A 10,745-nucleotide genomic window follows, 5' to 3' on the forward strand; every position below is an offset into this window, starting at 1 on the left:
TGTGCTCCACTTGCCCTGTTGCACATGTACAACAACCACCTGCCTGTGTTGCTCCATGTGTTTCCTTCTCCATATTCATATAAAGGTTTGTGTCTGGTAAATCACATTTGGCATGATGTTGTTCATTTTCTTACACCAGCAGCTGATACAAGAGAGCAGCTGTTCTGAGTAATTAGGCAGTATTTGGTCCCACGCCTCAGTTTATCACTCTCATATCGAGGTAAATTGTATATTAAAGGGGAAAGAAAAGAACACCCCTCCAACTGTTCAGCACAGAGAGGCTGGATAATGGTTCTGGGCTTGTGTTGCAGCCAGTGGCACATGGAACACTTCACTGGTAAGAGAGTAGAATGGGCTTGATTAAATACTCGCAAATACTGAAAGCAAACATTCCACCAACTGTAAAAAAAAAAAAAAAAAAAAAAGTCTGAAGATGACGGCACATACTGCAGGATTGAGACACACCTCTAAGTCCACAACAGAATACCTCTGGTTTTGTTTATCTCAGGTTTCCTCAGGTTTTGTTTAACTCAGGTTTTGTTTACCTCATGTTTCCTCAGGTTTTGTTTACCTCATGTTTCCTCAGGTTTTGTTTATCTCAGGTTTCCTCAGGTTTTGTTTACCTCATGTTTCCTCAGGTTTTGTTTATCTCAGGTTTCCTCAGGTTTTGTTTACCTCATGTTTCCTCAGGTTTTGTTTATCTCATGTTTTGTTTATCTCAGGTTTCCTCAGGTTTTGTTTATCTCAGGTTTCCTCAGGTTTTGTTTACCTCATGTTTCCTCAGGTTTTGTTTATCTCAGGTTTTGTTTATCTCAGGTTTCCTCAGGTTTTGTTTACCTCATGTTTCCTCAGGTTTTGTTTATCTCATGTTTTGTTTATCTCAGGTTTCCTCAGGTTTTGTTTACCTCATGTTTCCTCAGGTTTTGTTTATCTCAGGTTTTGTTTACCTCATGTTTCCTCAGGTTTTGTTTACCTCATGTTTCCTCAGGTTTTGTTTATCTCAGGTTTCCTCAGGTTTTGTTTACCTCATGTTTCCTCAGGTTTTGTTTATCTCAGGTTTCCTCAGGTTTTGTTTACCTCATGTTTCCTCAGGTTTTGTTTATCTCATGTTTTGTTTATCTCAGGTTTCCTCAGGTTTTGTTTATCTCAGGTTTCCTCAGGTTTTGTTTACCTCATGTTTCCTCAGGTTTTGTTTATCTCAGGTTTTGTTTATCTCAGGTTTCCTCAGGTTTTGTTTACCTCATGTTTCCTCAGGTTTTGTTTATCTCATGTTTTGTTTATCTCAGGTTTCCTCAGGTTTTGTTTACCTCATGTTTCCTCAGGTTTTGTTTATCTCAGGTTTTGTTTAACTCAGGTTTCCTCAGGTTTTGTTTAACTCAGGTTTCCTCAGGTTTTGTTTACCTCATGTTTCCTCAGGTTTTGTTTATCTCAGGTTTTGTTTAACTCAGGTTTCCTCAGGTTTTGTTTAACTCAGGTTTCCTTAGGTTTTGTTTATCTCAGGTTTCCTCTGGTTTTGTTTAACTCAGGTTTCCTCAGGTTTTGTTTAACTCAGGTTTCCTCAGGTTTTGTTTATCTCAGGTTTCCTCAGGTTTTGTTTAACTCAAGTTTTGTTTACCTCATGTTTCCTCAGGTTTTGTTTATCTCAGGTTTTGTTTATCTCAGGTTTCCTCAGGTTTTGTTTATCTCAGGTTTCCTCAGGTTTTGTTTAACTCAGGTTTTGTTTATCTCAGGTTTTGTTTATCTCAGGTTTTGTTTATCTCAGGTTTCCTCAGGTTTTGTTTAACTCAGGTTTCCTCAGGTTTTGTTTATCTCAGGTTTCCTCTGGTTTTGTTTACCTCAGGTTTTGTTTAACTCAGGTTTCCTCAGGTTTGGTTTAACTCAGGTTTCCTCAGGTTTTGTTTATCTCAGGTTTTGTTTATCTCAGGTTTCCTCAGGTTTTGTTTAACTCAGGTTCCATCAGGTTTTGTTTATCTCAGGTTTTGTTTATCTCAGGTTTCCTCAGGTTTTGTTTAACTCAGGTTTCCTCTGGTTTTGTTTATCTCCGGTTTCCTCTGGTTTTGTTTACCTCAGGTTTTGTTTAACTCAGGTTTCCTCAGGTTTGGTTTAACTCAGGTTTCCTCAGGTTTGGTTTAACTCAGGTTTCCTCAGGTTTTGTTTACATTTGTTTCTCAGTCTTTGAAAATCTGTGGACATGCCTCAAAAGAGCAGTGCAGCAAAGCAGGCCCAGATATCTCACAGAACTTGAAGCCTTTTGAGGGATGAATGGGTGCAAATCCCTCAAATAAGAACCGAAAGCCTCATAGCTGCTACAAAGAGCTTTGACTAACTGTGATACCCGCCAGAGACGGTGTTACTGAGTACTGATTGTCCCGAACTTTAAAATAAATAAATAAATATAATAATAATAATAATAAAGCAGTTTCATCTTCAGTTGTACTGCTTTTGAACGTCAGGCCATCGTTTTCTTTAACTATTCACACTAACAGTTATTTTGACCAGGGGTGCACAAACTTTTGCAAATACGTATCAGTGGACAGTAAATAAGGCTGTAGTTTACAGCGTATTAATCACAGTGCTGTAATATGTGGGTGGTCAGATCAAATATGATGAGAGAACTGAGTGACAGTGTGAAAGACATGAACGTGACGGGACTGAAATGACAGCTGTGGAAAATGTGAGGTGAACTAAGAGACCCACCATCGTAGACGCGGGGCAGGTGGGATTTATCAATCTCAATCTCAATCTCAGTCATGGCTGCGTTCATCCTGGGGTCAAAGCTTCATGGTCCTCTGCGAGAGAAGCATCAGGCAGCGTTTGAAAGACATTCATCATGAATAAAAAGAGACATATCTGCTGGCTGCTGGGTTTACTGGCTGCAGGCCACCGTGCTTCTCCTGCTCTCTCTCCTGCTCTCTCTCCTGCTCTCTCTCCTGCTAACAGTCTGCTGGGGTTTTCTAATCTCCTCCAATCCCTCTTCACCATTACAAACACCTCCATCTCCAGACTGTCTGAATGTAACATGACCAAAGCAGCCAGTTTAGGCTCTTTACAATTGAATGTGAATTTAATACTTCATCTATTAGAACAGTTATAATATGTAATAAAAAAAAAAATCAAAAGACTACCTGTGGTCAGTGGATCACAGGGCACGGTCAGAACAGCGATAGTTCACAGAGAAAAAGACAGTTTTCTGGTTTTACCTCAGAACAGTGGGACGGACGTGCTGCTTTCCTCGGGATGCTCGGTGTCAGTCTTCTGCAGCTGAGCTTTGTTTTGCTGCTTTACTCGTCGCTCATCACCACCACACCGGCACCGAGCAGAGCGTCCACAGCCCGACCCACAAACCCCCCCACAAACCACAACACCCGTTCAACCCGACCTCGAACTGACAGCAGACTGACCAGCATCTACACGCCGAGTGAAGAGCCTGGGAAGCGAGGTTGAGGTGAAACTGTGCCACAAAGACAAAGTGAGAGAAGTTGCTGCTCTGCTTTCTGCAGTACGGTGTAAACAGCGCTCTGCGCGCCCCCTGCCGGCCAGTATGAGAATTACAGTGGCTGAAAATACGAGTTTAGAAAAATACAGCTACTCTTACTTCAGTATTATTATTATTATTATTATTATTATTATTATTATTATTATCAGTATTATTACTGTATAAGAACCAGAAACACTCGCTCAGCAATACAGTTGGTTATATTTTAAATCATGTTTTTATATAAACATATATATTTTTTATTCATTATTCGGAAACAGTGACAACATATTATAATTAATGGAAAGAAGACACATCGACAAATATATAGTAGTAATAATAATAATAATAATAATAATTATTATTATTATTATATCTGGTAGATATATTCCATTATTAATACATTTTATACAAATAGGTTATTCATCAGTACAGTATTCTAGTTTATTAATATAACAATACATGGATAAATTAATTATTATATAAATGAACACATAATATTTTACAATATTTTTATATACATTATGTATTATGGGTAATCAATATAATAACATGATTAACTATCAATACAATAATATTGATAACATATTGATAACAATCAATATAATAATAACATGATTAACTAAATAACAGATAGCAGCTAATTAATTAAAAAATGTGGAACTAATAAGAAAATAAATAATATCATTAGTTTATATAATAATCCTACAAATAATAGCATATAATGATGATAATGATTTAGGGGCATTCAGAATAGATGTTTGTAAATTTTGTAAAGCAATATAATAATCGTATTGCTAACCATTTAAAGAAATGCATTCAAATTGACATTAAAGGGTCCATATTGTTGTATATAACACTATATACAATAGCACAATTATAGCACTGGGTCATTGATCACATGGTTGTGGGTTTAATACCCGGTTGTGGGCTTTCTAAGCTGGGATGTGTGAAGTAGTTTAGTAAAATGTTAATAAAGGTACTTAAGCTAAACACTGAGCCTTAAAAAGTGCAGTTTATCTCACAGCCTATGTGTGTGTGTGTGTGTTACTAATGTCACAGCTATTTGTCCTACATTAACTCACACACTGCACAGACATTCACACTGAGGTTATAGGGGCTGTTACCGATAGAGAAAAGCAGCCAATCAGAGACAAGCAGCTCATTTACATATTTCAGTCAGTGATAAAAACATTAATTGATTACAAACCGGTGGAAAAGGCTACAATAAAATAAATTTCACTCCAGAAATAAAAATGCAAAAATCTTTTCTTTTGATTTTTCTGCCACAAACTTCTGCTGTAATTCCTAAGAAGCTCTGGTCAGTAGGTGCACACAACCCCTATGGTTCATTTCTGCTAAATGAACGGCGGAGCTCTAGAGCACCCCCTCTTTATAAGACAGTCTATTCAATAACTGCTGCTGCCGAGCATAAATCTGTGTTTACTGCGTGTCAGTGACTGTTAAAGTAGCTGCTAGCACTTGTCTGCAGGACTGAAGGTAGTGAATCACTGGAACATTGGGTTGAGGTCATCCGCTATATTTAAAACGACACGTCCACTGTGAGCGAGCTGCTGCACTGATTATTCAGCTCTGCTTATTTCTACCAGAAAAAGCCCTCACACACACAGATAACCCACAATACAAAAGTGAAGGTTTAAGAGAACTGTGGGACAGTCTGACAGACTTAAGCGTGATGGGACTGAAATGACAGCTGTGAAAAATGTGAGGGTAAGAGACCCACCATCGTAGACGCAGGGCAGGTGGGATTTATCAATCTCAATCTCAATCTCAGTCATGGCTGCGTTCATCCTGGGGTTCAGGCCTCATGGTCTTCTGTCTTCTGAATAGAACATGACCAAAGCAGCCAGTTTAGGTTCACTAGAACTTAAAGGGGTGGTGTCTTTAATATTTCAACAGAATATTCAAATCACAAATCCCCAAAAAGAAACCTAAATGAAATATTATACACAGAACAGTTAACGTAAAGACCTTAAATGAAGGTTTAATTAGAATGTAAAACCATTATTTTCAGCATATCTCTGCATGTAGTCTAATAACTCAGACCATCATCCAACCAGCATTTACTGAAAGGCTGAGAGGTCATTTCATGAATTTCCATGATCAAAATCATACAAACATAATTCATAAGCATAATTCAGTCAAAAACAACACGGGTTGACTGTGAAACCATTTAACCATGTAGCTTAAAACACTGCATGCAGAAATTTCTCTAGATTTACTGAGCCCCATCGTTACAGCGCATCCTAAACTCACACAAGTTCCATCTAGGCCTGTAAGCAGTGTATAGTCCAGATGATGTTTAACCCCTCCTGTTATCTGTTGATAATAGTGACGAGGTTCTCTGTACTGCAGTAAATCTGTTGATAATAGTGATGAGGTTCTCTGTACTGCAGTAAATCTACTGATAATAGTGACGAGGTTCTCTGTGCTGCAGTAAATCTGTTGATAATAGTGATGAGGTTCTCTGTACTGCAGTAAATCTGTTGATAATAGTGATGAGGTTCTCTGTACTGCAGTAAATCTGTTGATAATAGTGATGAGGTTCTCTGTACTGCAGTAAATCTGTTGATAATAGTGATGAGGTTCTCTGTGCTGCAGTAAATCTGTTGATAATAGTGATGAGGTTCTCTGTACTGCAGTAAATCTGTTGATAATAGTGATGAGGTTCTCTGTACTGCAGTAAATCTGTTGATAATAGTGACGAGGTTCTCTGTGCTGCAGTAAATCTGTTGATAATAGTGATGAGGTTCTCTGTACTGCAGTAAATCTGTTGATAATAGTGATGAGGTTCTCTGTACTGCAGTAAATCTGTTGATAATAGTGACGAGGTTCTCTGTACTGCAGTAAATTTGTTGATAATAGTGACGAGGTTCTCTGTACTGCAGTAAATCTGTTGATAATAGTGATGAGGTTCTCTGTACTGCAGTAAATCTGTTGATAATAGTGATGAGGTTCTCTGTACTGCAGTAAATCTGTTGATAATAGTGACGAGGTTCTCTGTACTGCAGTAAATCTATTGATAATAGTGACAAGGTTCTCTGTACTGCAGTAAATCTGTTGATAATAGTGATGAGGTTCTCTGTACTGCAGTAAATCTGTTGATAATAGTGATGAGGTTCTCTGTACTGCAGTAAATCTGTTGATAATAGTGACGAGGTTCTCTGTACTGCAGTAAATCTATTGATAATAGTGACAAGGTTCTCTGTACTGCAGTAAATCTGTTGATAATAGTGATGAGGTTCTCTGTACTGCAGTAAATCTGTTGATAATAGTGATGAGGTTCTCTGTACTGTACTGTACTGATTGAACACTCACTGCAAAAAAGTTCATAAACAAAGGCAAGCCATTCTGGACCCGAGGCAGTAAAGCAGCCCTGAACTATGAAACCATGATACTGCCATGCTTAACAGGTGGGATGGGACTCTTATGTTGGAGTCAGAGAGAGCACACTTTGCCATGCTGTCACCGGGTGGGTAGATGCCGCTCTCTCCCCTCATTACTCTTAAGCAATGTCAGACATTTTTGACAAATTTGGAAAAAAACAGTCAAAATTTCACAGGCTTTCATAATGAAAACCCAAAACATCCCCATTACTGAAACTCCTGACCTCATTCTTTAACCCAACACTTGCTCCAAGCAATGTAGCTCATTAACAGTAGGCTATGGTTGCCACGTAACACAGTGATCAAAGATTATTCGATAACCAGCACAATAGCTTTTAATAACATTATTAAAGGCCAAAGGACGTCCGCAGCAAACGTCATCACAAACATTAAACTTCCTCTTCCTCACAGGTCCTAAAATAGAAGCACCAGGGCTCTGAGGCATAAATCGCCTGAGCCTCTTAAGGAAATTAATTAAGTAGGCAGTTCGCCGGGCCGTCTGCCCAACAAACTCCCTGATGCAAACTGCGCTCTCACACCTGCGCTCGTCCGATTTATGAATGTGGCTGAATTACCCAGCAGAGTGGTAAAAAGGCACGGGCCCCTGCCTGACACCCTGGTTTTATTGATCCATTCATTCATGCGATCTGCTGCCGCAGGCCTGGATTTACAAGCAACAGCAGCGTTGGCTGAAAGAGCCAGACAAGTGAGCAGGACAGTGAATGAGTGCAGAGAGAGAGAGAGAGAGAGGTGATGTTAGGGCTGGACAGGTGCTTTGACACCTCATACGGAGTGGGGTATATAAAGCCAGCGTAGAAACAGAGGGGCACATCTAGCCGAGGGCTCCTGGTTGACCAGTAGACTGTGCATCTCCAGCTGAAGCGATGCTGTGTAAACTGTTGCTGTCCTGCGCTCTGCTCCTCACAGTGCTGGAGCCTCTTCTAGGGCACCCCATCACACACTCGGCCGACATCATGTCCTACACGGGGCCTGGTGAGTTTTGCAGCATACACACACACACACACACACACACACACACACTGTAATACAATAGGAATAGTCAATCATATGTCTGTAATGACTCTGGACTCTTGTTTGTAGTGCTGGTAGAAGAGGACCAGCTCGTCAGCCCAGAGGAACTGTCCTATTCTGACCAGGCACATCTGTCCCAGGCCTATCCCGCCCTCCTTACAGGAGATCTCAACAGAGAAGGTGAGCTGTTGCTATGTGTGCATTAGGACTAGACTTATGATCATGTTTATGTGTTCTGTATATTCCTGCTAAGCCTGCATACCTGTTGCTTCACAGTCAGCATGTGAATGCAGTCCATTGAACCAGCACCTCCTTGTTTCTACACTTACTGTCCATTCTAGCAGCTCCACTGACCACATAGGAGCACAGTGTAGTTCTACAATTCCAGACTGTATCCATCTGTTTCTCTGCAGACTCCGTCCGCCTCCTTTCACCCTGTTCTCCAGTGCTCAGGACCCCACAGAGCAGGTAGTATTTGGGTTGTGGGTCATTCTCAGCACTAGTGTGCTAGTGTGCGTTGTGCTGGTACAAGTGCCTCAGACACTACAACTAAACACTGTGTCCACTAACTGTCCACTCGATTAGACCTACCTAGTTGGTCCACCTTGTAGATGAAGGTAAAGTCAGAGACAGAAGCTTTTCTGTTGCTGCACAGTTTGTGTTGGCCATCCTCTAGTCCTTCATCAGCGGCCACAGGATGCTGTCCACAGGCTGAGGGGTTTAAAAACTCTAGCAGCACCACTGCTGTGTCTGATCCACTCGTACCAGCGCAACACACACTACTAACACACCACCACCATGTCAGTCAGTGTCACTGCAGTGCTGAGAATGACCCCCCACCTAAGAAATACCTGCTCTGTGGGGTCCTGACCATTGAGGAACAGGGTGAAAGGAGGCTAACAGAGTCTGCAGAGAAACAGATGGATACAGTCTGGAATTATAGAACTACAGAGAACTCCTCCTATATGGGAGGTGGAGCTGATTTAATGCACACTGCTGTTCAAAAGTTTGGAATCAATGAGTTCAATAATATAAATCTGATCTGGAGCCATAGATATGTACAGAGCAATAGAAATATACACTCTCAAAAAGGGTTATTTAGTATAGGCAATGGTTATAGAACCAGTTGGATGCTTAAATGGTTCTTTGGTAAAATTATTCCTCAGACTGGTTGAAAATTTCTTTTGTAAATTAATAAAAAAAAAGGGGTTCACAATTATTACTAGTCAGAAAACGTCTGAAGGCTGGAGGCCTCTACTCCAATGGTTCTTCTTTTTCTAACAGGTCTCAGAACAGCTAGCTTTGTCCCCAGTCAAGCAGTGAAAGAGGTAAGTCAAAACATGAGTCATCAGAACACAATTGGGTGGTTAGAGTCCTTCATAATTATTACATTTTTTTTAACCTGTGAGGCCTCTCTACAATCCTACAATCAGATCCTTACTGCAATTCATCAACATCAATCTAATGTCAAGCCTTCCCTGAAGAGTAGAGTGCTGGTTCCGCAGTAAATGGAGGAAGGGGTTCTTCCTATTAAAGAGGAATTTAAAACAATTATGTTTGTGATTAAATTTGAGAAGCTATTTAGAGAGGTTTCATGTGAAACGGTTCACTTTGGAGAAACCGAACAACTCAGATTTCAGTGCAGTGACGGTGATGCAGTGATCAGGGGCTACAGTGGCTCTATAATTTGAATACAACCATTTCATTTACTCTCCAAAATGTATGTTCTTTTTAGTATTATTATGCTATGCAAAATACTATACACTACATAGACAAAACTATTTGGACACCTGCTCATTTCTTATTTCTTCTGAAATCGAGGGTAATAAACAGTGTATCCTGCTTTTGTTGGAGCAACTATCTCTACAGTCCTTTTCTACTTCATAGCACTGCTATGAAGATTTGATTGTATTCAGCAACAAGATCATTAGTGAGGTCAGGTTGATGGATGATTACTGCCTCACCTCATCCCCACAAGTACAGGATGGAGCACTGACCATCATTCCAGAGAAGACAGTTCCACTGCTCCACAGCTCAATGCTGAGGAGCTTTATACTCCTCTATAGCCCACCCCTGCCATCAGGTTTATGTTTATCTGCTCCAGGGAGTCTTATTCTATTGACAATACGGAATGAATGCATTCATTAGAATTAGGGTGTCCGCAAACATTCGGACATATAAATGTATACTTTAGGCCAAAATCTTGTCCTCATCATTTGGTGTAATAATAATCTTTTTGTAAGGGAGCTTTTAGAGGCACTAAACTGTTCAGCACTGTGAACAAGTCTAAATCTGTAAATTTCTGTAGAAAAGAGCGTTTCACATGAAACCACTCTGAACCACATGACTTTGTTCACATCCTCATTGAATTATGCAGACATTTGGGGATAAAATGGAAATGGAACTCCTCTTTAATGAACCTTTCATGCAGGTCCTGCTGGAGAAACCCTTGTTGAACCCTCTGAGCCATTTCCTGGGTGGCAGGAAGCAGTATCAGAAGAGAGGAAGCAACACAGACTGCTTCTGGAAGTACTGTGTCTGAAAAAGGAAATTAACACACACCCACACACACACACACACACACGGACCGCTGTACACTTGTTTTGCTCTCAAGCGCCTTGCGAAAACGAGGGATGCAAAAATGACTTACAGAGAATGTGTATAGCTAGACTTATGGAATGAACCAGATCCAGATGTTAATAGATTTCTTTTCCACACGTATGTCGACAGGTTTCAATAAGTAAATACTGTATGTCTAAATATTTGCTGAACATTAATAAAGTTCTATGTTTAAAATGGTCTGCCTGGTATTTTTAACCTTAAGGTTTTTG

General features: G+C 40.1%; 2 protein-coding genes across 4 annotated transcripts in view; one reads left to right on the plus strand and one right to left on the minus strand.

Annotated features, from left to right (window-relative positions):
* Nucleotides 1-3,466, minus strand: part of ccdc50b (coiled-coil domain containing 50b) — a 29,336-nt gene extending 25,870 nt beyond the window's left edge. Inside the window, exons 1-2 of one of the 3 annotated variants that reach the window (XM_072665727.1) lie at nucleotides 3,201-3,466; nucleotides 2,698-2,789 (exon numbers count right to left, since the gene is read on the minus strand). In XM_072665727.1, the coding sequence (XP_072521828.1) occupies nucleotides 2,698-2,764 (67 nt within the window). In that variant the 5' untranslated portion in view covers nucleotides 2,765-2,789; nucleotides 3,201-3,466. The remainder of the gene's footprint in view (nucleotides 1-2,697; nucleotides 2,790-3,200) is intronic. The other 2 variants (XM_072665726.1, XM_072665728.1) reach the window with 2 other exon arrangements.
* A 4,300-nt stretch (nucleotides 3,467-7,766) lies between these two features.
* uts2b (urotensin 2, beta) lies at nucleotides 7,767-10,456 on the plus strand. The gene is made up of 4 exons (XM_072666343.1): nucleotides 7,767-7,875; nucleotides 7,984-8,094; nucleotides 9,199-9,242; nucleotides 10,346-10,456. The coding sequence occupies exons 1-4, from the start codon at nucleotides 7,767-7,769 to the stop codon at nucleotides 10,454-10,456; spliced, it is 375 nt and encodes a 124-aa protein (XP_072522444.1).
* The last annotated feature ends 289 nt before the right edge of the window (nucleotides 10,457-10,745 follow it).

Source organism: Salminus brasiliensis, chromosome 21 (genome assembly GCF_030463535.1).
Source record: "Salminus brasiliensis chromosome 21, fSalBra1.hap2, whole genome shotgun sequence".
Taxonomy (NCBI): domain Eukaryota; kingdom Metazoa; phylum Chordata; class Actinopteri; order Characiformes; family Bryconidae; genus Salminus; species Salminus brasiliensis.

What these genes read in the sequence shown, in the direction of transcription:
- uts2b (XM_072666343.1), top strand. Translation starts at nt 7,767, where the DNA reads ATGCTGTGTAAACTGTTGCTGTCCTGCGCTCTGCTCCTCACAGTGCTG. An exon ending in CATGTCCTACACGGGGCCTG is followed by an intron (nt 7,876 to 7,983) that starts GTGAGTTTTGCA and finishes TCTTGTTTGTAG; the next exon opens with TGCTGGTAGAAGAGGACCAG. An exon ending in AGGAGATCTCAACAGAGAAG is followed by an intron (nt 8,095 to 9,198) that starts GTGAGCTGTTGC and finishes TTTTTCTAACAG; the next exon opens with GTCTCAGAACAGCTAGCTTT.